The following is a 27,247-nucleotide window of genomic DNA, read 5'->3' as shown; positions in this document are numbered from 1 at the left end:
TTTCCATCCAAGCAAGTTCCTCCCTATCCCGGAGGCCAGCCTGGAGGCAGCCCATATCCAGTGCAGCAGGAGGCTGGAAAGTTAGAGCCTGGGAAGAACTTCCCAGCTGGAGGTGTGGTGTGGTGTGTTGTGGTGTGTGTGTGTGTGTGTGTGTGTGTGTGCTCATCCTTCGGAGATTAGAACCCCTGGAGGGCAGTGAGGTTTCTTAAGTGGCCAGGGGGGAGAAATGGAAAAGATGAGGTTTGCCTGGTGTGGAGAGGGGTCGGGTTGGGGGCACGGAGAGGAAGATGGGGGCGGGAGGGGGGGCAGGGCTGTGCTCTGTGTGGTCAGGCTGGGTGGGGGCCACCAGGACCAGGAGCCCAGGATCAGCCCTCAGGGCCTTGCTGGGCGCCAGTGCTCCCTGGAGGGCAGCCCTGGGAGGGGGCTCTGGCTGTGAGCGGGAGGGGGTGGGGGAGGCGGTAGGAGAGAGGGGCGTGTGTGTTTGCGTGTGTGTGTGTGTGTGTGTGAGATAAGGCCAGACCCACCAGGTTCCTGGGCCCGCCTGGAGTCCTGGGCCGGGGATCCTGGGGGGCGGACCCTCCCGTCTCGCCCAGGAAGGCTTGAGGCGGGGCGCTGGGAGGCCCTGAGAGAGGAGAGGGCGGGCCGGCCTCTGTCCACCGCATTAGTGCTGGTCGGAGGGAGGAGGGGGACACCGTCTGCCCGGTTCCCATAGCCGCCAAACTGAGCGGCTGCCATGGCGCTGGCCAGGGGGCTTTCCCAGGACTCCAGGGCCCCCGTCCTTCTGCTCCTGCTCCCTTGGACCTCTGCCTTTGCCCTCCTGGCTGGTGAGTTGGGGTACAGGTTTTGGAGGAGGGGCTCTGGGGCACCGTCTGTTGGCTCTCCAGGTTCTGGGGAGTGCTCGGTGGGAGGGTCGGGGGCAGGGGGCCAGCAGGAGTTGGGGGAATGCACTTCTGAGGGGAGCTCTGGATCCTTTGGGGGGCGACCACCATGTTCCAGCACTGGGGAGGGCTCTGTGAGGGTTGCTGGGGTCCCTGGGGTTAGAGTAGTCCTGGGTGCTGCAGGTGGGGGTGGGGGACTGCAGGCTGTGGGCTGTCCCTGGCCAGTGGGCACTGTGTCAGCAGTGCTGCAAGTGTCCCGTGCAAGTTGTGGGGTGGACGCGGCCCCGAGGGTTGAGCTGTCCTGCCCTCTGTGTGCCCAGCTCAGAGCACCGGGTGGAGAGCGGGAAAGAAGACAGGGCTGGCCGGTGTCCGCCGCCCCTCCCCATGTGGGTCAGTCCTGCCTGCGTGGGGCGGGGCCGCCTAACCTGCTCCGGGTCCCTTGGATGTGTTGTCCCCTCCCCCGCATTCCAGACCCAACTGAAAGGGCTTCCGACAGCCAGACCCCCCAGCCGGCCAGACCCAAGTGCTTTTGCTTTTGTTTGGGTGGATTCACGCGTGTGCAGGCCTGGAATTCCTCCTGGTGGGGGGGGGCTTGGGGGGCCCTTTGTCTTGGTCACTATAGCTACAGGCACCAGGCCTGGGAAGTCCCCACCCCCCGCTGGCCCAGGCTGAGGGAGGGAGCCCAACATGGGGGGGCCTGGGCTGTGGGGCACCAGCCTCCCCCAGATCCCTCCACCTGGAGCTTTGAGGTGTGTATGTGGGGGGGGGGCGCAGATAGCAGCTTTCATTTATCTCCTGCTGCTTGTGCACACACACCCCTGCACCCGGCACACCCCCTCGAGCAGGTGGACGTGTGAGTGACCACGCGTGCACGGCCAGGGTTCTCCGCCAGTCAACACACAGTGGTCCACACTGCAAACACTCACCCTGGCCCCCTGCAGATACTGGGTAGGGACCGCCCCCCCACCCCGCCCCCAGGGGCGATCTGGAAACCCAGGGTGGGGGTGGGAGCGTCCAGTCTGCAAGCACTGACTACCAGCAGGGAAAGTCCGTTTCCACCCCTGAGAGGCTGAGGGTTCTGGCGGGCCCCTGTTCGGCCGCCACCGCTGCCCGCTGCCCTCCATCGGGGCCCATTCTGTCACCAAGCCCGGGCTGGTTGCTATGGAGAGGTCGAAGCATGCCCGAGGACAATGGGGCTCTCCCCTTCCCACCCCCCTTCCCCCCCACCTCCCCCCCCCCCAGCCTGGTTTACAGAGGGGCGGGGACTCCTCATCCCTCCTGGAAGGAGCAGTGCAGGGGCTGGGCCGGGAAGCACCCGCCACCCACAGGAGGAGTTGGGAGTAAGTCAGTGTACCCCAGTGGGGGTTAGCTGGGTGACTGGCCGAGCTATGTACCGGCAGACACTGCACCCCTGAAGCGACGTGAGGGAACTGAATCCCCCTCACAGGCCCCAGAGCTTGGCTGGTCCAGCCCCTGTTCATTTGCAGAGAGGGAAAGGGGGCTCAGAGAGGGTCAGTCAGGACCCCAGAGCCAGTGTGTGGCTGGGCCTAGCTTGCAGGGGGCACCCTGGCACAGGACAAAGCGCCAGCAGCAACCTCAGCGGGCTCGGGCCAATAGTAGAGTGATGAGTGGCACAAAAACCCCAGTGCCCCAGGAAGCTAGGCTCCCAAACCCATCCATGGTGAAGTGACTAGCCTCGGGGGTCAGAGACAGCCCCCCACTTATTCTGCTTCCTGATTGGAAACTCTGGGGCACATTCGCCCCCCCTCCCCAGGGCACAGAGTTAACACCTCACCCACAGCAGCTCTGCAAATCTCACTGTCTTCACTGTGGCCAGATGATGCATTTTTGCCTAGTGAGCGAGGGATACTTTGTTTCGAAAAAGTTTTAGGGCTTGAGGATAGCACAGCGGGGGCGTTTGCCTTGCACACAACCCGGCTGACCCAGAGTCTGATTCCCAGCATCCCATATGGTCCCCTGAGCACCCCCCGAGAGTAATTCCGGAGTGCAGAGCCAGGAGTAACTCCTGTGCATCCCCGGGTGTGACCCAAAAAGAAAAAAAAGTAAGTTTTTTTTAATTGAGAAAACATCACACAACGTACAAGTTTCATGTATGCATGGTTATAAATTAGAGTTTGGTTAGAATAAATTCTAGCAGTAGAGCTCCTTTCCCCCTACGATTTGTATTACGAGAACGTGGTTCATACTCTAGCTGTATCGAGTGCTGCCTCACCAGCCCCCCAGCAGGGAGCGGCAACCCCTCACCCTGTCTGTCCCACTGTCCCTTCTCCACTCTAGGAACTCCAAAGGATGCCTCCGGGATTCCTCCTGGCAGTGCTCGAGGGACCATTTGGGATGCCAGGGGCAAGACAAATGCCCTCCCTGATGTCCTATGGCTCTGGCCCCTCAGGGCTCATTGTTAATGGTGCTTGGAGAACTCTATGGGTGTCAGGGATCCAGTCTGGCAAGGCAAGTGCCCTCCCCGCTGTTCCATGATGATGTACCAGCCCAAACGATGCCTCTTCATCCCGTGTGTGTGTGGGGGGGGTGAGCCCCGTGGATACAGTGCTCCCAATTTAGCTGCTCTGTGGTTTTCTGCTTTGGTGAGTTGGGCTTTTGACTTTTCTGCCCTGGGGATCTTGGGTCCCCTGGCTGTGAGCAGGGCTACCGGGCTCTTCACAAGTACTGGACAGTCCATCTGGGGCCTGGTTCCTGCTCGTCCAATGTGGGGTGTGTCTGCAGAGAATTGGTTTAATTTTGTTTTGGGCCCAGGGATGACTCCTGGTGGGCTCTGGGGACCTTATGGCCGTGCCAGGGGTGGAACCCAGGACAGCCGCATGCCAGGCAAGTGTCCTGCCAGCTGGACTCTCTCTCCAGCCCTGAGAATTGTGTCTGGAGGGGCAGGGAGGTGGCTCCTCTTTTGCCCACGCTGCTGTGGGAGCCCCCGTTTCTGGGCGGGATTAACCGCTGCTGGGGACGGGTAGGGGGCGCGTGGAGGGGCTGTCAGGACTCTATGCTGAATTCACTGACAGGATGGAGCAAACACCGCCGGTAGCCTTGGCCAAGGGGGCGCTTGGAGCGCGGGAAGGCGAAGCCGGATCACCCCTGCATCCCATGGGGGGCTCTGCTCCAGCGCACCCACTTCTTCCCGCTTGGGATGCAGAGCGTGGGGATGCCAGCACCGCCCGCGGAGACCCCGGGCTTTAGGGGGATTCTCACGTGTCCTTCCCGCGCCCCCCGCCCGCCCCCAGCGCCGGTTAATCCCGCCCCACCCCCAGGTCGCGGCGGGCAGCCAGGGAGGTCAGGGGGGATTTGCAAAGATAAGCACAGGCCCCTCGTTGCCCTGGCAACAGGCCCCGCCTCTCGCCCGGCCCCTCCTTGGCCACGTCCCCGGCCCTCCTGGCTCCCTCCCTGGAGGCCCAAGGCGGGATGCCGCCCCCCAAGGTGCAATCTCCCCTCCCCCCAACCCCGCCCCCCCCCCCCCCCCGCCAACACCTCCCCTCCTCGGGATTGCAGGTCCCGCGGCGCGGCTTTCCCAGGCTGGGGAGTGAGGTGTGGGTGGGGTGCGGGGACCCCACCCAGAATGTGGGTAGCAGAGGCCCCGGAAGCTGACCCCAGACAGGGCATGCGCCCGCAGGTCTGGAGCCCTGCCCGTGCGGGCGTGGACCTGAGCCCCCTGTCCCCACCTGCTAACAGAGCCAGCAGCCCCCGTCTCCTGGCTACACTGGTCACTGGCGCTTGCCTTGGGGGACAGGCAACCCCTTCTCTCGGTGGACTGTGGCTGGACCCTTGGGGGTCCCCCGTGGTGAAGGGCTTTCCCCCCTATGCCCCCCAGGAGCCATCTCTCCTGACTGCCAATAGTGGGGTCTCGGATAGGGACCGCTCTGGAAGGGGGGGGTTGAGGCCACACCGATGATGGGGCATGATGGTAACTGCTGTGTCCCCCAGGATCCATCGTGCTGACGGGGCATGTGCCCCCAGGGACACTGTCCCCACACACCAGCTGACTGTCGCTTCCCAGGCTGAGTGACTCTAGCCTCACCTGCCCATCTCACCCTGGGGACCAGGCTTCCGAGTGATGGACAGATTGGGTAGCAGCCCTTCCTCCAGGTGGGCAGAAGGAAGGGCTGCCCTCGGGTTCAGACTTGGACACAGGGGCCTGGACTCACTGCCCTGAACCGAGAGAAGTGCAGGCTGAGGCTGGTGGACCCTGCCGAGGTCCCTGAACTGGGGGTGACAGCAGGGTGGTTCCCTGAGTCGCTGCCTTGCTGTCCTGCCGGCCTTGGCCGAGGAAGGTGGGGGGTCCGCAGAGGACCAGGCCTGCCTGGTGGAATGTGAATGACCCCAGAGGCTGCTGGCCTTATCTGGGGGTCTTCACCAGGCCGGGGGAGGGGAGCACAGGGCCAGAAGCAGGCCTGGTTCTTGTCTGGATGACAACCTGGGGTGGAGGAGGGGGCTCTAGGGCGGCCGCCCCTGGGGCGCTCCCTCCCCCCCATTCCTGCACTGGTCTGTCCTCTTTGCACAAGACTGTGGTGGGGGGGAGGCTGCCCAAGGCCTCAGAGCTGGTCATTGTCAGAGCTGGATTCCATCTGGAGGCTTTGCCTCTGGGTCACACCTTGGGGTACGGGGGTGGGGGCGGGGGGGGCACACCTGGTGCTCAGGGTTTACTCCTGGCTCTGTGATTGGGGATCACTCCCGATAGGTTCAGGGGACCATATGGGATGCTGGGAATTAAACCCAGGTTGGTTACATACATGACAAGCACCCCACCCGCTGTGCTATCACTCTGGCCCCCAGAAGCATAAATTCTAACCCTGGCTTGACAGGAAGACACTGGGGAGGGGAGGGAGGGAAGGTGATTTCTCTCTCTCCCTCTCTCTCTGTCTCTGTCACTCTTTCCTCTCTCTGCCTCTCTGTCTCTCTCTCCTCTGTCTCTCTGTCTCTCTCTCCTCTCTGTCTCTCCTCTCTCTGTCTCTCTGTCTCTGTCTCTCTCTCCTCTCTCTGTCTCTGTGTCTCTGTCTCTCCTCTCTCTCTGTCTCTCCTCTCTCTGTCTGTCTCTGTCTCTCTCTCCTCTGTCTCTCCTCTCTGTCTCTTCTCTGTCTCTCCTCTCTGTCAGTCTCTGTCTCTCCTCTGTCTTTGTCTCTGTCTCTGTCTCTGTCTCTGTTTCTCTCTCTCTCCCTGTGACTCCAGTGACCTTGGCAGGCCGGCCATCAGGAGGTTGTGGTGGTGTGGGGGGGGTCGGGAGAGCAGGAGAGGGGCCGGGCTCAGCTCTGCCTTTGAAGTCCTCCAGCTCCAGTTTCACGGGGGATGAAGTTACCAGACCCCCAGCAGCAGGGGCTGGGGAAGAAATCCCTTCCTGCACCTCCTGGAAGGAACTGGCCCCGAAGTGGGGTGGGTGGGAGCTCAGGGGGACACTGCTCCCCTCAGGTGGGTGCAGCCCAGATCCTCTGAGCCCTCACTTCTCTCTCTGGGTCTGTCTCCCACCCTGGGAACCTGGCATGACCTGCTAATCCGTGGGGGATGGTGAGTGATGGACACTGGGCACAGTGGACGCCAGATTCTTGGGGTTTAGGTGCTGACTGTTGCCAGGGCACGGAACGTCCGGGTCTCTGAAACCATGGCCAGCCTGGGGGCTGCCTTGGGGCTGGGCAGACATAGGGGTACCCAGCCCGTGCTCCTCTCTCTGCAGGTACTGGATCTCTGGAGCCCCCCAGCACCTGTGCCTCAGCCCCATGCCCGCCGGGGTCCCGGTGCCAGGCTACTGACGATGGTGGCTACACCTGTGCGCCCCCGGAGCCCGGAGGCTGTGCCAGCCAGCCCTGCCACCATGGTGCTCTGTGTGTGCCCCTGGCCCCAGACAGCCAGGGCTTCCGCTGCTACTGCGTCCCCGGATTCCAGGGTCCCCGCTGTGAGCTGGACATCGACGAGTGTGCATCCAGGCCCTGTCGCCACGGGGCCACCTGTCGCAACCTGGCTGACCACTTCGAGTGCCACTGCCCCCTAGGATATGCGGGTAAGGGCAGCAGCCCGGGAGGAGGTGGGGAGGCGGGTCCCACAGGAATGACCTTGCTTGGACTTTGGTGCCAACTCATGCCCCAGATCCCTACCTCCTGGCAACCCTGGGGTGTAGCTCTCTGGGTATTGCTCCAGAACGGAGGCTTTTCTGGCCAACTGGGGATTGGGGAGCGCTGGCACAGGCCTGGGAGGGGAGGGGCACTGAGCACGGTTGTTCCCATCCCTTGGGGCTGTGGAGACACCTTGTGGGTATTCCTGGCGAGAGCAGAGAGCAGACCGTCTGGTCTGGCTTTCAGGAGGACACGTCCAGGGGAGATGGCTCAGAGGGACAGTGAGCATGCTCCCACAGAGGGAGTGGGAGTGGGAGCCCTGGGGGCTATCCCTGAGCACCTCCAGGAGTGAGCACTGAGCACCAGGTAGGCCTGAGCACCAACAGGAGTCCTAAAAAAATTTTTTTTTCTTTTTGGGTCACAGCCGGCGATGCACAGGGGTTACTCCTGCCTGGCTCTGCACTCAGGGATTAGTCCTGGTGGTGCTCAGGGGACCCTATGGGATACTGGGAATCGAACCCAGGTCGGCTGCATGCACTATCTGCTGTACTATCGCTCCAGCCCCCATCCCACCCCCAATTTTTTTTAAGGAAAGGAAGAAAGAAAAAGAAATAAGGAAAGAAAGAGAAAGCAAGTAAGAGGAAAGGAAAGAAAAGAAAGGAAAAGAAGAGATGGGGAGGAAAGGGGAAGGAGGAGGAGGGGGGAAGGGAAGGGAGAATCAAAAGAAAAGAAATTGGATATTTCCAGGATCTGCTGACTCCAGACAGGAGTGTACATGCCATTGATTTGGTGGAAGGTTCTAGAGTCTGAGGCCCTAGTGTGTTGGGGGGTGATGTGGGCTCCTCCCTCTGGGAGCCCCCCTGTGGCCCTGTAGTCTGGTTCAAATGTGACCCTGTGGGGTCCCTGCCGTCTCCCGCAGAACGTCTATACCCGCATAGAAGTGGCTGCAGCCACCCTTCCAGGGGGCGGCCTTGTGCCCACAGCAGTGGGAAGGGAAGTGCCTCAGGGGGCAGTTGGGAACCTGCCCTTAGTCTCTGCGGAGGTTCGGGGGGCCGCTATTTGAACCTGAATTCAGACCACAGAGGGCAGAGGGCAGTATGAGGCGACCTCAGAGCAGAGAGGACCAGCTCGGGTGGGGTGTGGAGGCACATTCTGTCTCAGAGGGGGCTGACAGCAAAGAGCGGGACACACCAAGGGAAATGAACTGAGTCCTGAGCACTGCCAGGTGGAGCCCCAATCCTGGGCCCCAGCAGCACCACATCCTTGGGCGCTAGCATGGAACTGCTCACCTGGCTAGCTAGGTATCACCGGAAGTGGCCCCCAGCCCCAGGATCACACTTGGAAAGCCAGCAAAAAAGAAAAAGATGGGGCTGGAGCAATAGCACAGCAGGTAGGGCATTTGCCTTGTACATGGCCGACCTGGGTTCAATTCCCAGCATCCCATATGATCCCCTGAGCACCACCAGGAGTAATTCCTGTGCATCGCCGGGTGTGACCCAAAAAGAAAAAAAAAGATTCTGCAAACGGTTCAAATTGTTCTCAGCATTGTGGAGGAGGTAGAGGAGGGGGCTGGGGTCAGGCTCATGCGCTGCGTGTATGTGTGTGTGTGCATGTGTGTGTGCGTGCATGTGAGTCTGTGATGTGTGTGCATGTGTTGTATGAATGCATGCGTGTACATGAGTGTGTGCCCGTGTGTACATGTGTGTGCCCGTGTGTACATGTGTACATGTGCATGAGTCTGGTGTGCATGTGTACACGTGTATGCATGTGTGTGTGCGCATGTATGTGTGTGTGCATGTATGTGTGTGCATTTATCCGTGTGTGTGCGTGGCCCCCTGTGTACCTCTGTGCGTGTCCGTGTCTGTGGGTGCCTGGGCTCCCTGAGTGCACCTTTGCTCCCCGTGTGTGTGGCGTGGCTGGGGACACACCTGGAAGAGGGGCGCTCAGGCCCTTGGGCTCTCTGGGGGAGTAGGGATGTGAGGGGCAGAATCTGCCGTGACTCATTTCTCTCCTGTTTCCCTCCCCGGTGGAGCCGGGCGGGGGAGGAGAGATTCCAGGCGGCCTGGGCCTGGCTCCCCCTGGCACAGAGTCTGGGACGGGCGGGCGGCGGGGGGGGCGGGAGGGGCTGTCCTTTGGGCTCCCTGAGTTGGGACGGGGCGGGGGAGGAGGGTCCAGCTGGAACCTGCTGGGCCTCTGGGCCGCAGAAACAAATCCACTGAGGACAGGGGCAGGGCCATTAGAATCTGTAATGACCACTGAGCTACAGGGGGCTGGACACCACTCCACTCCCAGGCCTCTATCTCTGTCTCTGTCTGAGAAGTGGCATCCGTTTGGTCCTGGACGGAGACTGAGGCCCTAGCACTGGAGCCTTAGGGTTTTGTTCTTTTCCCCCTCCTTTTTCTCTTTTCATAAAGCCATGCTCAGCAGTGCTCAGGGCTTACTCCTGGCTCTGCATTCAGGGGTCACTCAAGGATCACTCTCTGCGGTGCTCAGGGGACCAAACGGGGTTCCAGGAATTGAACCTGGGTATGACTGAACCTGGATGGGCTGTGTGCAAGGGGAGCGCCTCACCTGCTGTACTATCCCTCTGCTCCCCCCCTGATTTGGGGTTTTCGATGCTGGGATGGAGCCTGGAGCCTCCCATATGTAAGGGTCTGTTTCGGAGCTGCATCCCAGGGCCCTGGGTCCTGGCGGTTTTGAAACCGGGGTGCACAGGAGCAGTTTACCCTGGAATGTGTCCTTCCCTGGGACACACTGTCCAGTGCTCTGTGAACCCTCCAGAGTGAGTTTTCATGGTGAGGGGCACATCTGGACGTCTTGGGGCTACTCCTGCCCATGCTGGGGCGGGGTTGCCCTGCCCTAGGAACCGTATGGGGCTGAGGGTTGAACCCTTTCTCCTGCCAAACCTGTGCTCAGTCATTCAGACCGACTCTTAGATGCAGAGAGGGTGGTGATATGACAGTGTCTCCAGTCCTGTCCCCCAGCTGCCTCCGTTTGAGGACAGGCCTGGATCGTATTACAGATCCCCAGAGCCTAGCCACTGCCCTGCACCCCTGCCTCATCACCAGCGCCCTCCCCTCTGTCCCTCCATATGCCCCCAGTCTCCCTGCCATTACTCCATGCCAGCCTGGAGAACACCCCTTAGCCCCTATGAGGCGACTCTTCCAAGAGCCTCCCAGCATCCCAGAATCCCCAGTTCTTTTTGGTCGTAGTTTACTTATTTTTCTTGTTTTCCGTTTGGGGGGTCCCACCATGCTGTGGCGGCAGGGATGGAATCTGGGCCCCTGTGAGCCAGGCAAGGGTCTTCCTGCCACGCAGCCTCCTGGGTCCCCACCCCGTTCCTGTTTTTACAGGTTCCAGGACTCCCCGCCCTCCCCCGCACCCCCCCCCCCCACCACTGAGTTGATCAAAATGCAAACCCTGTCCTGTTTTTTGGGTAATATTGACTTAACCCCTGTTTCCCTGGCTAGACAGCCGCGGGCTGCAGGGCCCAGGAATGTTCTGTCTTGTTTCCGCGCCGCGGTGGGTTCAGGAGACACCTGCTTGGACTGACGCGGCCAAGCGGATGCTCTGCCTAGACTGTCCTTCCCCGTGACCCCGTGACCTTCCCCGGGTGGGGCGCGGCCTCTGCCTGGGCATCTGGACGTGCATCTCTCTGTCTGTGTCCCAGGCGTCACCTGCGAGGAGGAGGTGGACGAGTGCGCCTCGGGGCCCTGCCTGCACGGGGGCTCGTGCCTGGACGGCGTGGGCTCCTACCGCTGCGTGTGCGCCCCCGGCTACGCGGGCACCAGCTGCCAGCTGGATCTGGACGAGTGCCAGAGCCAGCCGTGCGAGCACGGGGGCGTGTGCCACGACCTGGTCAACGGGTGAGGCGCGCGGCGGCGGGGGGTGGGGGGGGTAGGGGATGGGGGAGGCGAGGGGCGTGGAGGGGGCGGGCGATGGCGAGAGACTGGAGGCTGGGGCTCAGCTCGGGGTGTGCCCTGGCCGCCAGGTTCCGGTGCGACTGCGCGGACACGGGCTACGAGGGCGCACGCTGCGAGCTGGAGGTGCTGGAGTGCGCGTCTGCGCCCTGCGCGCACAACGCCACGTGCCTCGACGGCCTCGGGAGCTTCCGCTGCCTCTGCTGGCCAGGTGGGGGCGCGCGCGGGCTGGTCCTGCGTCCTGGGTGGGGGAGGGGGACATCACGGAACCTGGCAACCCCCCCCCCCCTTGTTGGAGCCTCACTTTCCTGATCCGTCCCAAAGGGGCTCATCAGGACCCCTGGCGCCGGGGCACTGTGAGGGGAATCAAGGTGTGGGGCCCGGGAAAGGTGGGCACAGGGCCTGGCACGCGCTCACTTTGACGGGAATGTAGTAATGGGACGCAGAGTGGGGGGTTGTTCACTGGTCACTCCTCCCGCCCCGGACCGGCCAAGGGGACACTGCAGAGGGGCTGCCCCCGCCCCTGTGTGCTCCGACACCCTCGTCTGTGTGCGCCTCCAGGCTACAGCGGTCAGCAATGTGAGGTGGACGAGGATGAGTGCGCAGCAGAGCCCTGCCAGCACGGGGGCCAGTGTCTGCAGCGCTCGGACCCGGAGCTCTACAGCGGGGCCCAGGCCGCCTTCCCCGGCCCCTTCAGCTTCCAGCACGCGGCTGGCTTCCTGTGCCGCTGCCCTCCCGGCTTTGAGGGTGAGTCTCACTTCTCAGGGATGGTGGGCTGCAAAGGGGAGGGCTACTGCTGGTGAGACTCAAAGCCAGCACTAGCACCTTGCAAAGGGGTCTCAGTCTTCCAAGCCATATAACGGGCCCATCAGCAGCTGGTGAGATGGTCCAGGCAGGTAGGGGGCTTGCCTTGCATGCAGCTGGCTGAGGGTTTAGTCCCAGGCGCCTCATATTGTCCGCTGAGCCCTGCCAGGAGTGATCCCTGATGAGCAACAGAGCCCGACACCAGTCCTGAGTACTTCCCCGCAGACAAAAACCCAAACAATAAAATGGGCCCCTCCAGCTGCGGTTGCTGAGACGGTGCTTGGGAGGGCACAGCTGGGCCTCTTTCAGGGGACGACTGTGGCGTGGATGTGGACGACTGTGCCTCCCAGCCATGTCACAACGGAGGCAGCTGCCAGGACCTGCCCAACGGCTTCCAGTGCCACTGTCTGGACGGCTACACAGGTGCCCGGGGTGGGCTGGCACGGGGAGGGGCTGGAGAGGTGGGGGGCTTTGGGGAAGGTGGAGTCTCCGGCAGGTGTGGGCAGGCTGGAAGTGGGTGTGGTGACCTCGGTGGCCCCTGAAGGTTGGGACCCAGCTTTGGAGGAGGTGGGCGTGGAGGGACTTATCCTGGACAGAGGCTGCGGTCAGGACTGTTCTAGCCAGAGTGGGGTGTGCTTGGGCGTCCGCCCTGGGTGATGTTGGCTGGAGGCTGGAGGCTGGAGGTCAGCCTCTTCCATACTGTGCAGGCTAGGCGGCTGGGGGCTGACCCCAGAGGAGGGTCTGGGCTGGAGCCAGACGGCAGCTGGGGGGATGGGTGGAGGGCTCAAGGTAGTCCTAGGGGGTGAGGTAGGAGCTGATCTCAAAGGCCTGGGCAAAAGGAGGGCAGAGGAGTGAACTGGATGCAAGAAGGAGCTGATTAAGCCTTGGGGCGCTGAGGTGTGTAGGGCAGGGGTGCAGCAAGATTGCCTGGGGCACGTGGGCCCCATTCCCTGGAGTCTCCTCACCCCGTTCTGTGCTGTGCTTCTCGCACGCCCCGCGTATCCCTGCCCCCTGGAATGCCTCCTCCTCCACGCAGCCTGCATTCCTGTCCTCCTCTCCCCAGTGGACAGAGCCCTTGGCACGGCTCCCCCACACGGAAAGGATGCGGTGACCATCTCTGGCCCTCCCCCTTCATCCATACCAAGACACGGGCTCAGTGTCCCCGCCCTAGAGGGCGACTGCCCCTGGGGACCCTGTGAACTCATCCTGTACCCCCGTGGGTCAAGGTCCGGTCCTGCCAGTCTCTGGGGTGCCACCTTGTGCTCCTTCCTTGGGGGGAGTGCCTCTGCCCTTGGGCGCCGGGCCCCATGAGGCTCTAGGGCGGCTTCAGGGAGGGGGTGTCACCCTAGTTCCGCTGTGGCCCCGGAGCCCGGCTCCTCCCCACACTGAGCTCAGCGGGCGGGTGACAGGGAGGTCAGATCGGGGCGGTCGGGAGCAGGAGGGGGACCGTGGCAGCCGGGCTGGGCAGTGTCCACGCTCATCCTCCCTGCAGGCTGGGCCGGGCGTGGGGGAGGCCAGCGCCTGGCATTCCTGAGCCGACGCTGGAGGAGCAGGGTCCCCGCCCACTGCTCAGCTGCCGCAGAGGCCATGGGGCCACCCGCTCCGAGTGCCTTCCTGGGGTGCCTGGTGCTCCTGGCAGGTACGAAGCAGGGGGGCGGACGGGGTGAGGGCTGTGTGGGCTCCCTGGGGGCTGGCCCTGGAAGGTTTGTCAAACTGGGGTCAGGCTGGATACTCTTCACGCGTGCTGGGACTGGGAACCCGTTCTGGGGACTAAGATTACAGAGGGTTGGGGCTGGAGCGATAGCACAGCGGGTAGGACGTTTGCTTTGCACACGGCCAACCCGGGTTTGATTCCCAGCATCCCATATGGTCCCCCGAGCACTGCCAGGAGTAATTCCTGAGTGCATGAGCCAGGGGTAACCCCTGTGTATCGCCGGGTGTGACCCAAAAAGCAAAAAAAAAAAAAAAGATTACAGAGGGTTACGGGGGCTGGGGGTGGAGGGGCAGGGTCCTGGGTAGCGGCCTGGGGTATCAGGGGCACTGGGGGGCTGGAGTGAGGGTCTGTTTGGGTGCCACGGTGGCAGGCGTCTCCCTGCTTCAGTGTTCACGGTCCACAAAAGCCACGCCCGGCCTGTAGCTGGCCGGCCACTGAGGATATTTTCAGGTCTCGGGAGATGACATCTGAAAAGGCATCCAATACAGGCCTTAGGGCCTGGGACAGGGCACGGGGCTGCAGCAGGAGGCCTTTCTATGCAGGAGGCCCTTGTGTGCTCCCTGGCCCTCATGGTTCCCCCAGCACCTCTGGGAGTCCAGGCCCAGGAGTCGCCCGGACGGAACCCCCCCCAAAAAAAATCAGTAGGGTTCAGGGGGTGCTGTGGGCAAGGAATTGGTAGTGATGTAGTTCACTGGGGTTGGGGGTAGTCAGAGAGAGAGAGATCTCTGAGCAGATTGGCACTTTGAATCAGGGCTTTGTGGGGTGTGTAGGAGTGTGGGAAGCAGGGTACGGAAGGATAAGGCATCTCCAACAGCGGCGAATGTGGACAAGTAGGTCAAGGTTTGTAAGGAGCAGGGGAGAGACTTGAGAGTCCGGGATGGAGCAGAAGTACTGGAGAACTTGGTTGGGGCTTTCAAAGTGGATCCTGGGCGCTGAGGAGCTGGGAGGTGGGAGGGGGTGTCCTGAGGGCAGGAGAACCGGAGGCCTGGGGAGAGGCGAGGAGGGTATAGGATGCTGATCAGAGTGGGCCTGCCGACAGAGGAAGCCAGGCATTTGGACCTCATGCAGCAGCAGGAGAGCCCCGAACCCCTTCCATTATCTGTCTGTTGCTCCGTAGTGAGATCCCCGGCATGTGAGGCATGGAAGTTTTGGCTTTAGACCCTGACTCTGCTCTCTCCTGAAGGTCTGACGTGTCAGCAAAACGTGGACGACTGTGCCTCGGGGCCCTGCCTCCACGGTGGCACATGTGAGGACGCTGTGGCCAGCTACATCTGCTGGTGCCCAGAGGACTGGGGTGGACACGACTGCTCAGTGCGGCTCACTGGCTGCCGGGGCCAGCCTTGCCCCCCAGCGACCACCTGCACGCCCACCTTTGAGTCGGGAGTTCACAGTTACACCTGCCGCTGCCCTCCTGGCACCCATGGACCTCTGTGCGGCCAGAACACCACCTTCTCCTTGGTGGCTGGGAGCCCCGCATGGGCATCGGTGCCAGCCAGGGGCCCCCTGGGTCTGGCGCTGAGGTTCCGCACCACGCTCCCCGCCGGGGCCTTGGCCAGGCGCACGGACGCCCGGGGCAGCTTGGAGCTGGCTCTGGCGGGGGCCACGCTGCAGGCCACGCTCTGGACACTCGGCAGCGTGGCGCTGGTCCTGCGGCTGCCCAACCTGACCCTCAACGACGGCCACTGGCACCGCGTGGAGGTGACACTCTGCCTCGGGGTTCTGGAGCTGCGGCTCTGGCACGAGGGCTGCCCTGCCCGGCTCTGTGTGGCTTCCGCTCCCGTGGCCCCCAGCCCTACGGCCTCCACGGCCCCTGCACCCACCGGGCTGGGCTCCATCCAGCTGGGTGGCTCGGCCTTTGCCGGCTGCCTCCAGGATGTGCGTGTGGACGGGCGGGTCCCGCTGCTGCCCGAGGATCTGGGCGGGACCGTGCTCGTGGGCTGCGAGCGCCGGGAGCAGTGCCAGCCGGCACCGTGCGCCCACGGAGGGCTCTGCGAGGATCTGTGGACCCACTTCCGCTGCGCCTGCCCCCGGCCGTACCTGGGACCCACCTGCACTGAGGGTGAGGAGCCGGCGGGTGGGAGGGGCCTCAAGCCCCGCCCCGGACCCAAGCCCCGCCCACCCCGCCCGCTCACCTCTAGCCTCGCCCCAGGTACCAGGCCCCGCCCACCAAGCCTGCACGTCTCACCCTAGTCCCCGCTCTCCCTGCAGAGGTTCCTGCGGCCACTTTCGGCCTGGGGGACACCCCGAGTGTGGCCACCTTCCTGCTTCCCCAGCCGCCAGGCCCCAACCTCACCGTGTCCTTCTTCCTGCGCACCAGGGCCCGCGCCGGCCTGTTGCTGCAGCTCGCCAACGAGTCCGACTCGACGGCCACCCTCACGGTCTTCCTGCGGGAGGGCCACGTCTGGGCCCAGCTTCCAGGCGCCGCCACCGCCCGGGAGCTCCCGGGGCACTGGGACGACGGGCTCCGCCGCCTGGTGACACTCAGCCTCGGGGCTGACCGGCTGCAGGGCTGGGGACAGCAGGTGACCGTGGGCGGTCGGCTCCTCTCCGCTGATGCCCGGCCTTGGGGGGGCCACTTTCGAGGCTGCATCCAGGACCTGAGGCTCAACGGCCTCCACCTTCCCTTGTCTTCGTGGCCACTGGGGAACTCAAGCCAGCCTGGCCAGCTGGGCAGTGGGCAGGCCTGGAATGTCACCGCTGGCTGTGTCTCCGAGGATGTGTGTAGCGTGAGTGCTAGGGCACCGGGCGGTGGGGAAGGGCCGGACCTTTCCCAGGTTCTGCTGGGAGGGGCAGGGCGGGTCCCACCCCAGAGGGGCACAGCCGGTGGGTCTCTGGCCCCCAGCCCTTCCCCTCCTCCTTCCCCGAGGCTCCCTCTTTCCCTCCCTCCTTCCTTCCCTCCCTCCCTCCCTCCCTCCCTTCCTTCCCTCCTTCTTCCTTCCTCCCTCCCTTTCTCCCTCTCTCTCCTTCTCTCCTTCCTCCTCCCTCCCTCCCTCCCTTCCTTTCTTCTTTTCCTGATTCTCTATCCTTCCTCTTTTTTCCCTCCTTCCTTCCTTCCTTCCTTCCTTCCTTCCTTCCTTTCCTTCCTTCCTTCCCTCCCTCCTTCCCTCTCCCTTCATCTCTCTATCTCCCCTCCCCATACTCCACCTTCCTGCAGGAAACACCCCAGGCCAGTGCACAGAGCATCAGCCCTGGGTCCAGATAGCCGGACTGTGAGATCTGTTCCTTCCTGACTGGACCTTTCTCTTTTCTGAGCCTCAGTTTCCTCACCTGTGAAGTGGGTGTGCCCAGGGCTTTCTCTGCCTGGGCAGGAAACCAAGCCAGTCGCTGCCCATTTCTCCCACAGTCCGAGCCCTGTCTCAATGGTGGGACCTGCCTTGTCACCTGGAACGACTTTCGCTGCACCTGCCCTGCCAACTTCACAGGCCCCACATGTGCCCAGCCGTTGTGGTGTCCTGGGCAGCCCTGCCTCCTGCCCGCCACCTGTGAGGAGGTGCCTGGGGGATTTGTCTGTGAGTATGGGGCGGGGGCAGGCTGGGTGCGGGATCAGACCTCACAGACAGGGACCAGGAGGCCCAAGGAGCCAGCCTCTGTGTCCAGAGGGCAGAGGGTGGGGCTTCCTGGAGAAGACGAGGGCAAATGAGACCGGCAGAGGCAGGACAAGGACAGGTGACCGTAGGGGAGAAGGACTGCAAGGCCAGAGAGAGAAATTGAGGGCAGCCCCTCCTTCCTCCCACCTTCCTCCCTCCTTCCTCCCTCCTTTCTTCCTTCTTTCCCTCCTTCCTCCCCTGCTTTCTTCCCTCCCTTCCTCCCTACCTCCTATCCTCCCTCTCTTCCTCGCTCTTCTTCCTTCCTTCCTTCCTTCCTTCCTTCCTTCCTTCCTTCCTTCCTTCCTTCCTCCCTTCCTCCTTTTCCTTCCCACCCCTTCCCTCCTCCTCTCCTCCCTTCCTTTCTTTGGACTGTGCCAAGATTCAAACCAGCTGCCAGGATGCGGGCAACCACCGTATCCCCTTGTACTATTTCTCTGGCCCCAAGCAAGGTTTTCCTTTCTTAAAAAAAAAAAAATGCCCTCTTGGTTTTGGATCACGCTTGGTGGTGCTGGGGAGTGAGGGTGGGGGGGTCCTCTCCCCGCGTACTCCGTGCCCATGCCGGGGCCCCAGCTCCCTCTGGCCCGTCAAGCTATCTCCCCGGTCTGCGGGGTTGTAAACGGAGCAAGGCCAGCGCGGAACAAAGTTGCACTGTGCAGATACCGAGAGCGCCGAGGAGACGAGGAGGAGACGGGGCGACTTGGCGCGGAGGCGTGGGGTGGGGCTGGCCAGTGCCGGGGAGGGGCGGAGATTGGATGCGCACCGGGCTCAGGGGACTGCCCAGCGCCGGGATGGGGGTAATGGGGTGGCTCCCAGAAGGAGGGGGACCGAGGGCAGGGGTGGGCGGGGGCGCTGCAGGTAGGCCGCGCCCCCCACCCCGCGCGCTGAGCGCCCCCCTCCCCTCTCCGCAGGCGTGTCCGAGGCCACGTTCCGCGAGGGCCCTCCGGCCGAGTTCAGCGGCGGGGGCAACGTGTCATCGCCGCTGGGTGGCCTGGCGTTGGCCTTCCGCACGCGGGACCCCGAGGCCGGGCTGCTGTGGGCTCAGGGGGGCGGCCAGGCCGTGTGGCTGAGCGTGCGCAACGGCTCGCTGGTGGCCGGAGTGCGCAGCGGCCCGGGGGCGGCCGGCGGGGCGGTGCTGCCCGCGCCCGGGCCGCGCGTGTCGGACGGCGCGTGGCACCGCGTGCGCCTGGCTCGGGAGCGCCCGGCGGCCGCTGCGTCGCGCTGGCTGCTGTGGCTGGACGGCGCGGCCACGCCGCTGCCGCTGCGGGGCCTGGCCGGGCCCCTGGAGTTCCTGCGCGGCCCCGACGGGGCGCGCGTGCGGCTGGCCGAGAACTTCACGGGCTGCCTGGGCCGCGTGGCGCTCGGCGGCCTCCCGCTGCCCCTGGCGGCCCCGCGGCCCGGCGCAGCCCCCGGCGCCCGCTCGCCCTTCTTCGCCCAGCCCGGCGGGCCCGCCCCCCGCCTCGGCTGCCGCGGCGCGCCCGTGTGCCACCCCTCGCCCTGCCTGCACGGCGCCTCCTGCCTCGACCTCTTCGACGCCGTCGCCTGCGCCTGCCGCCCCGGCTGGGAGGGACCGCGCTGTGAGGCCCGCGCGGACCCCTGCCGCTCCGCCGGCCGCCGCTGCAGGTGGGGAGCGCGGGGACCGCCTCTCCCTGTCTCTGCCCCACCGGTGCCCCCTGGAGCAGGCAGCTACCGTGCAGACCCTCCCCGCCGACCCCCATTTGCAGAGACTAGTGCGCGCTCCCTGCTGCTTCCCACTGGTGGGGAAGGAGCGGCCCAGTGGCGCTCCGGCGACCCCCCCCCGCCGCCAGCCCACCCCCTTGGCCGGGCTGGCGCTGTAGGACCTGGTGGTTCTGAACCCCGCGGAGGGGACCCCAGAGGCTCAGGATCTGGGGGTGGGAGGTCGGCAGTCGGGTCTCCTGTCCCCAGCCCCACCTCTGTGCCCCCTCCTCCCCAGGTCCCCTGTCTTGCCTGGAGACTGCGTCCTCAACTCCACCTGCCCCGGGGGTGGCCCTTGCGAGGAGACGCCTGGAGGGTTCAACTGCACGTGCCCGGAGGGCATCCCAGGCCCCAGGTGGGTGCTGGGTGTGGCACGCGGGTTGGGGGGGGGTTCCTTCCACCCTAGTCACTCAGGCCTGCCCTCTTGGGGTGCCCCAGATCCCCCTTCCTGCTGTGACAACACCCGAGTCAGGGGGCACATGGGAGCTTTGGCACGGGCTGACTCCGTGGGTTTGGTGAGGGAGCGGAGCTGGAAGGCCCAGTCCAGGTCCCCTCCAGGTGGCCAGGTGGACAGTGGGCGTATGGTGGGGGCTGAGGAGCTGGGGATGAGGCCGCTGGAGAAGGAACTTTCTCACCGAACCCTCCCCGCCTCCCTAGGTGCCCTGTGCCCTGTGATGCCAAACCCTGCCTGAATGGGGGCACCTGCCAGGTGGAGGATGGGGTCTACGAGTGTCTCTGCAGTGCTGGCTTCTCGGGCCGGTTCTGCGAAGTGGCGGTGAGTGGGGGTGGGTGAGGCAGGGGCTGAGCTGGGGGATGGGGGAGCTAGGGGCAGCCTCCCCTGGGCCTGGTGGGCCCCTGGGCAGAGCCCGTTTTCTCACTGGATACTGAGTGCTGTCCCCTGTCCTGCTCTGGGGACTCGGGGCCATGCCAGGGACCAACATTAACCAGGTAGCAGGGCTCACGGCTGAGGGACACCTCCCTCACACTGCCTCAGCTCAGAGGCAGGCAGTGTCTGTGCCTAACTGCCCCCTCCCCCCACTGTCCCCCTGCCCTGCCCTGCCTTGCCCTGCCCTGCACCAGACCCTGGGCCAGGCTCCTGCAGCATCTGTGGGCAGCTCCCAGGTCCAGGGGTGGCTCTTGCTCTCTCTGCTGACTTCTGAGCATGTGCTGACCGGGCACTGTCCTGCTGTCTGTGGCATCTGTTCTACATCTCTGCGTCTGTCCTGCTGTCTGGGACGTCTGTCCTGCATCTCTGTGTCTGTCCTGCCGTCTGGGGCGTCTGTCCTCCCTGCCCTCCTCTGACTGGGCACTGTCCTGCCGTCTGTGGCGTCTCTTGCAGGAGGGCCTGTCGCTGCCGTTCCCACTGCTGGAGGTGGCTGTGCCCGCTGCCTGTGCCTGCCTGCTCCTCCTCCTCCTCAGTCTGCTCTCGGGCATCCTGGCTGCCCGCAAGCGCCGCCAGTCCGAGGGCACCTACAGCCCGAGCCAGCAGGAGGTGGCCGGGGCGCGGCTGGAGATGGACAGTGTCCTCAAGGTGCCCCCCGAGGAGAGACTCATCTAGGCGTGTTCTGGGAGGCCGAACCTTCCTCTCAGCCAAGGGGAGCAGTCCCTGGGCCCCTCTAGGGGGCGCTCCACTGCCCACTGATGGACAGCTCCTGCTTCTACCTCCTCAGGGCAGAGGCAAAGGGGCACTCAGGGAAGCTGGGCTGACACCGCGAGCCCCTCAGGCCTTCCCATCTGGCCTAGGGCCATCAGTAAGGGACCCAGGGGAATTTATGTGCGTGCATAGGCGTGCATGTACGTGCGAGCACGTGTGCCTGTGTGCACACCCAGGCCTGAGAGTGCATGTACATGTGTACATGTGCATGCATGGACTGTGTGTGCATGGGTGTGTGGCTGTGTGATGTACACATGTGCATGTGTGCGTGCATGGACCAATCGTGTATACTTGTATATGTGCACCTTCATGTATGACTGTGTGCGTGTGTGTGTGTGTGTGTGCATGTGCCCATGGGTGTGTCTGCGTGGACTGTTTGTATGTGCACATCTGTGTGCATGTGCCCATGGGTGTGTCTACGTGGGCTATTTGTGTGTTCACACGTGTGCATGTGCCAATGGGTGTGTCTGTGTGGACTGTTGGTGTGTGCATGTGTGTGTTTCAAGATCTCCAGGACTGCCAGCTGGCAGATGTGGTGCAGATGTTTTAGGCGCGGTTCCTGTCACCCTCCTGTCATTGCTGTGGGTACACAGGACTGTGGGCACAAGTGTCACAGCCCAAGCTGTGTCATCTCTAGGCGGCTGGGCCGGGCTCCACCCAGGGCCCCTCTCCTTCTCCTTCTCTGGCTCCTGGGTGATTCCCACTCTGAAGGCCACTGGGAAAAGGGGTGGGACTTAGCCAGGGACAGTGGGTGTGCAGCATCAGGCCTGCTGGGGCGGGGGCTTCAGGCACACTCGGCTCCGCGGGCAGAGCTGAGCGCAGGTGCAGGGAAGGGGTCTGGGAGGCTGGCGAGGACCAAGATGCAGCCTGTGTCCCTGCCCACCTGCAGCTCCTGCAATGGTGGGGCTCTTGCCTCGGCGCCTCTGGTCAGCTCCCACTGCCAAGGGACCTTGCCTGAAGGCTTCTGGGGGTCCTGTGCCTGCTGTGCCATGCCCAGGAGACCCTCTCCCACCTTAGGCCGGAGGAGGACTTGACCCAGCATCCTGAGCCCTCGGGGAACTTGAGGAGGGGGGGGATAGGAGGGGGCCCGCCACCAGGCCAGCTGGCCATGCTTCTGAAGCATGGGGGGGGCCCAGGGGAGATGGCTGGGCCCCGAGTCAGACCCGAAAAACCCGTGTTCTTGGCAGACATGAGAGGGCACCTGGTGTGGAGCCCCAACACTGGAGATCCCCTGTTCCCTCTTCCCCTCGCTCCGAAGGTTCTGGCGTCTGTACTTCCTGGGGCAGACAGCGAGGCTGACTGGGGTGATGGGGGCGTTTAACCCACAACACTCAAGGCTCTTGGTCCCGGCTCACCTGCCCCCCCCCCCGCATCTCAGAGGGGCAGGCACCCCCTGATGTCAGGAGTCCCTTTCCTCAGCCCGTGGCCCTCTGCGGACACCCAGCTTGAGAGACTGAGTCCCTGGGGTCCCCTGCTGACCTCCAGGGGGCGCTGCGATTGTCACGCGTCTCCATGGCTACCCCAGGGCTTTGACTGCACAACTGTCATCCAGGAGGGTGGCCCCCTCCAGTCCAGAGGGAGTTGGAGATTTGTGGTGCTCAGAGGAGCCTGGGGGGCTGGTCCCTGCTGCCACGGGGACCAGTCAGCTTGGAGGGCGTCCAGGGGGCAGCTCCGTACCTGCCTAGGAGGAGGGGCTGGGAGAAACCTGGGCCCTGAGGTGCCCCATGCAGGCCTGAGAGGCTGACATGGACTCCGGGGTCCTCCCTGCTACAGGGGTCCGCAACCCTGTAAATGTTGACAAGGGTCCCTGGTGCTCTGGGGGCCTCCGGGGACCTCCCCCACCAGAAACTGCCTGAGTGTCCACAGACGGGCAGGCAGTGGGATGGACACAGGAGGGGCAATGCTGGCGTGTCCCAGACATCTCCGACGGGAGAGGGGGGTGGTCTGTATTGTCACTTCCTTTATTGAAACTAGTCGATTTCAAGATCCATCAAATCAATAAAGTGTAAGGAAAAAGAAAGACAAAGGGAACAGAAACGAAACATTTTGGCTGAGCTTTGGTGATGCTGCCTCGGGTATTCCTGCGCTGGCGAGAATCGGGGAGGCGGTGTTGGTGGGCTGGCACGGTGGCCCCCCCCCCCCGACCCCTCTCCTGCCTCCCAAGTTGGTCTGCGGACCCCGGGTCGTAGGTCGCTGACACCTACCCCCAGAATCCAGGCAGCCGTGACCCCCTGCCTCACTGTTACCATCCAGGTGGAAGGGGGAGGGGCACTTGCCCCTTGGCTCTGCCCGTGACACGCCGCCCCCCAACCCCGACCTGGAGGTCGAGTCCCCCAACGGGGCCGGATGCAGCTTCTCCTTCTGCCAACCAGAGTTGCTGGTGCTCCTGCCCGCTGCAGGCAGGGCTGTCTCAGGCTGTCTTGGGCTGCGCCCAGTTCTCCCAAGGGGGTCCCTCAGGGTTCCCTCCGCACCCACGTTCCGGCCTGTCCAGGAAACGGGAACCGGGACAGAAGGCAGGCGTGTACTGCTCGGGGCAGGCCCTCCAGGGGATGCCTGTGCCTGTCCAGGTGGACTGGGCAGCGTTGGACGGCAAGGGGGCAGCGGAGCGAAGGTCCCCGGAAAGCCTCACAGCCCCTGATGGAAGGTTCCAGAAGGAGGGTGGGTAGGTCAGCACCCACTGGACTGGCTGACCTCTCTAGTGCAAAACCCAACTGAGGGGGTGTCTGGGGGCAGGGTTCCTGGCCGGCCCTCGGTGGTGGCGGCGGGCGGTGTGGCAGGACCGGGGACCACGGAGCCCCGTCCATCCCGAGCAGCAGGACGCGCGGGCGCAGAGTGGCTGGCTGGCCCGGGGCTCACTCGAACGTCTCCCACTGTTTCCGCAGCTGCTCCACCGAGCCGGGGCCGGGCGCCGGGCTCACGTCCTGCCGGGTCTTCTGCAGCAAGTCCTCGAAGGGGTCTCTGGACTCCCGAGGGGCGGGGGCGCCCAGGCCCTGGGGGGGCTCCCCAGGCCGCCCCGACAGCCCCTGCTTGGCCTCGGCCGCCCTGGCGCTGGAGCGGGCCAGGGGCAACGTTCGGATCCTGGACGGGGGCACGGTGGGGGGGCCCAGGGCCGGCAGGGGGCCGGCGTGGGCGCTCGCAGGCACCTGGCCGAAGAGGTTGGGCATGGAGAGGGCCGAGAGGCCGGGCTGGGGTCTGTGCGGGCTGCAGAAGCCGGAGGCCGGCAGCAGGACGCCGGGCGCAAACGTGGGCCCCAGCGCAGGGGCCGCCCCAAAGGGCCGGGCCGGCGTGGACAGCAGAGGCACCGTCGGCAGGAAGGGGTTGAGGCCCGGCTGCGGGAAGAGGCTGGGGGTGCCTGCGGGGGGGAAGCTGAGCTGCGGGGTGAAGGGCGAGGCCGCACGGGGGGCCGTCGGGCCTGGGGGGAGGCCGCTGCCCGGCCAGGCTGTGCTCAGAGGGTCCAGGAGGGCCAGCAGGCCATCGGGCCCTGAGCTTGGTGCCCCGGGGGCCAGGCTGAGTGGACGCAGCAGTTCTGGGGGACCCGAGGGGGCTGCCGTGGGGAGGCCCCCCGGGAAGGGCCTTTCCCGCTCCACAGAGTCAGCAAGGGCGGGGCCCACCGCCTGGAGCTTGGTGGGGCGGGCAGCGGCAGGAGGCGGGGGCACAATGCCCAGCTCAGGGGTCTTCCTGCCCTGGGGCCGGGGAATGGTGATGCTTCCTGGGGTGGGTGGGAGCACCTCCTCCTTGTCACCGGGGCCCGCAGTGCCGTCCAGGTTCTGCGGCCGGCAGGGCAGAGCCCGAGAGCCCCCGAGCAGGGTCGAGGGGTTCCCGGGGGAGGCGGCGGGGGGCTTGCTGGGGATGGCCATGTCGTCCTGGCCCAGGTTCCAGAGGCTGTTGTAGGGGTGGGCAAGCTTCAGGGCTGCAGGAAGCCCTCGGCTCCTCTCGCTCCTGCCCAGCTCCAGGCGCTGTTGGAGAGGGAAAAGGGGAGGCGGTGAGCACAGGGGGTCCCGGACCACCCTGCATAAGGGCGACCCAGCCAGCTCGGGTCTGTACACACTCCAAGCCCCTTGTCTCTGCTGCACCCCGGGGCTGCCAGAGTCCTGCCCTTACATGCTGGTGGACACCAGGATGCATCAGGATCACTGTCTGGTCAGGGCCTTGCTTGCTTGTGTACTTGTGCATGTGCGTGTGTGTGTGTGTGTGTGTGTGTGTGTGTGTGTGCGTGCGCCTCATCTAAGGTGCTCAGGGTTTGCTGGTGCCAAGTTCAGGGGCCCGTGCAGTGCCAGGGACTGAATCCCAGGGTTCCCGTATGCAAAGCCGTGCTCAGGGCCCCTAGCGAGAGCACAGGGGCTAGGATGTTTGCCTGGGGTCCATCCCCGGCCTCCCATTTCTCCCAAGACCCTCCAAAAGTGCTCCCTGAGCACAGAGCCAGGAGTCAGGCCTGAGCACCTCTGGGGGCAGCTGTGCTCAGTCCTCTGAGCTCTCCTGGCCTGGGCCTTACTTACACATGGGCACATTCAGACACCCTGAGCCCAGGCTAGCAAGACGTGGGGTGGGCTGGGCCCGGGAACCAGCTCAACTGCTTAGGAGGGACACAGAGGGCCCCTCAGCACCCCCCCCCCGCCCCCATCAATCTGGCCTCAGCAGCAGGAACCCTGCCGAGACCACGCCTCTGGCCCTGCATGTGCACAGGGAGCCCGTGACCCAGGGCCAACAGCCAGCAGCCCGCTGGGGCCCGGAGATGGGTGCAAGGGGCAGAAGGTTCCCATGGAAGGTCTCAGACGAGTAACCCAGGGCCCAGCAAGCTGAGTCCAAACTAAGGACAGCTGGAGAAGCAGCTCTGCAGTGCCAGCCTGGAGCCCCAGCCCCTCCGTCAGGGGCCAGAGCCAGCAGTGGGGGCCACGTCCCCACAGGCTTGTGGACACCGGACAATCCCCAAGAACTCTCCATTTCTCCTTCCGCCTCTCCAGCTGTTGGCTGTTGCATGGGGGAGGGGGCCCTGCTCCTCCCCTGCCCCCCTGCACCCGCCCACCTGCCCCGTCCCGACCCCTCCCTACCTGGTAGTTGAAGGTTCCCGGCGGCTCCCTCAGCTCTTTGGGGGTCCGAAGATCCTCCAAGCTCTTGGCCTGGCTCAACGGCTGCAGTGGGACCTCCACACCCAGGCCACTGAAAACGTCTTCCAGGAGGTCGATGCTGGCTGCCCGGTCAGGGGGCACTGGGCCCCCAGGCTCCCGCGCCCGCTGCTCAGGGCTCTCGGCCTCCCCTTCGGCGCTGTCTGATTCCTTGAGGGTCCGGTAGGGCTGTGGCCTGGGTGGGGAGCATGGGGGGAGGGCAGACAAAACAGGCAGGGCTGTGCCACCCAGAGTGGGAGGAGCAAGTAACCCTCACCCCACGAGCTTGGGGTTCCCCAGAGGTACCCCCAGGACTGACTCCCGGGCTTCAGGTCTGAGCCTGAATGTGGGCTCTATTCCCCACTGGTGGCCTCGGGCTCAGCTGCTTGGGTGCACACATGCCCTGGGGTCCCCTGAGCTCCTCCCACCCCACCCCAACCCCCTCGAGCGGCCCCCTGAGTGGTTCGGCCCAGATACAGGGAGTGGCTGAGCAGTAAGACTCACCCCCTCCCCCACAGCCCACCCGCGGGCAGCTGTGGGGCTCTGGGGGTACTGAGCTGGGGAAACTCCACCCAGGGACCCTAAGATTCCCGGGGGGGGGGGGGTCTGCTGGGCCTCTGCTGGGGTTGACGCTGGTTCTAGCTCTGCCTGTGCCACCTCTGACAGTGGGGCCCTGGGGCAGGTCCCCCACCCCCGGGAGGCCCTCACCCCCTCACCCCCTAAGGTCCCTGCCTGGCGAAAGGTGGAATGACATTGAGTAGGCAGAGAGCCTGGTGCAGAAAACCGGGGCCAGGCCCAGGTGGGGACCTGGTGGCACCCCTTCTGCGTTCCCATCTCGCCCGTGAGGGGACTGAGTATGGAGACCTGAGTACGGAGAGGGCTCCCCTTCAGCGCTGTCTGATCCTGGAGGGTCCCTCCCCAACCCTCCGCGAACCAGGAGGCTGCAGGGGGCCTGGGGTCTGGTGGGGCGAGGGTGCCACCTGCTGGTTCTGAGCAGGTCCTACAGGGAGCCGGGCTAGCAGCGGCCACTAGAGGCACACTCGGGTCTCTGAGGCCAGCCCTGAAGCTGGACGGGTCTCCAAGGCCAGGCCACTGTAGGCGGAGAGGCCAGGTGGTCTCTCCTACAACTTCAGGGAGCACCCAGAGCCAGGCAGGCAGGCAGGAGTCTGGCCACAGGACAGGGATGAAGGACGTGGGGCAGATTTCCGGGGACACCCACAGCCCTCAGTTGCCCCAATCGGGCGCCCTTGTCCACTCTGCTCGTAGCAGAGATGCTGATGGGCTCGGAGGGAAACACGGGGGTGGGCAGCAGTCACCTCGTAAGCCAATGGTTCTAACATCATTTTTTACTTCTTTTTTCGGTCACGCCCGGCGATGCTCAGGGGTTACTCCTATCTCTGCACTCAGGAATTACTCCTGGCAGTGCTCAGGGGACCATATGGGATGCTGGGATTTGAACCCAGGTCAGCCACGTGCAAGGCAAATGCCCTACTCGCTGTGCTATAGCTCCAGCCCCACTAGCATCATTTTAATTTTATTTTTAACATTTAAAAAGCTTTTTTTTTTTTGAGTCCTACCCAGTGGGGGATGCTCAGGGGTTCCTCCTGGCTCTGTGCTCAGGAATTACTCCTGGCAGTGCTCGAGGGAGCAGATGTGGTACTGGGGATTGAATCTGGGTCGGCTGCATGCAAGGGAAACATCCTATTCACTGCACTCTCTCTCTGATCCTACCTCCCAATCCCCGCCCGCCCCCAAACACGTAAAGTGAGTCGCTGGATGGAGAGGTGCAAACCTCCTACCCCACAGGCTC

At 64.3% G+C, this 27,247-nt stretch overlaps 2 protein-coding genes across 4 annotated transcripts in view; one reads left to right on the top strand and one right to left on the bottom strand.

Moving 5' to 3' along the window:
* The first annotated feature begins 733 nt into the window (after nucleotides 1–733).
* On the top strand, nucleotides 734–20,538 carry CRB2 (crumbs cell polarity complex component 2). Its single transcript, XM_056138555.1, has 13 exons — nucleotides 734–824; nucleotides 6,568–6,891; nucleotides 10,614–10,809; nucleotides 10,935–11,074; nucleotides 11,425–11,610; nucleotides 11,977–12,090; nucleotides 14,565–15,440; nucleotides 15,590–16,107; nucleotides 16,725–16,890; nucleotides 17,877–18,588; nucleotides 18,920–19,036; nucleotides 19,339–19,456; nucleotides 20,021–20,538. Exons 1-13 carry the CDS (start codon nucleotides 734–736, stop codon nucleotides 20,237–20,239), a joined length of 3,777 nt encoding a protein of 1,258 aa, XP_055994530.1. The 3' UTR covers nucleotides 20,240–20,538.
* Nucleotides 20,539–22,887: 2,349 nt separating this feature from the next.
* Nucleotides 22,888–27,247, bottom strand: part of DENND1A (DENN domain containing 1A) — a 523,912-nt gene continuing 519,552 nt past the window's right edge. For 2 of the 3 annotated variants that reach the window (XM_056138644.1, XM_056138646.1), the window contains 2 exons: nucleotides 25,384–25,633; nucleotides 22,910–24,291 (listed from right to left, as the gene is read on the bottom strand). In XM_056138644.1, coding sequence (XP_055994619.1) covers nucleotides 23,188–24,291; nucleotides 25,384–25,633 — 1,354 coding nt within the window. In that variant the 3' untranslated portion in view covers nucleotides 22,910–23,187. Of the gene's footprint in view, nucleotides 24,292–25,383; nucleotides 25,634–27,247 lie in introns of all 3 variants that reach the window. The other variant, XM_056138645.1, reaches the window with a different exon arrangement.

The sequence above is a fragment of the Sorex fumeus genome, unplaced genomic scaffold (assembly GCF_029834395.1).
Source record: "Sorex fumeus unplaced genomic scaffold, SorFum_2.1 ptg000129l, whole genome shotgun sequence".
Classification (NCBI taxonomy): domain Eukaryota; kingdom Metazoa; phylum Chordata; class Mammalia; order Eulipotyphla; family Soricidae; genus Sorex; species Sorex fumeus.
This window is presented reverse-complemented; position numbering and strand designations above follow the sequence as displayed.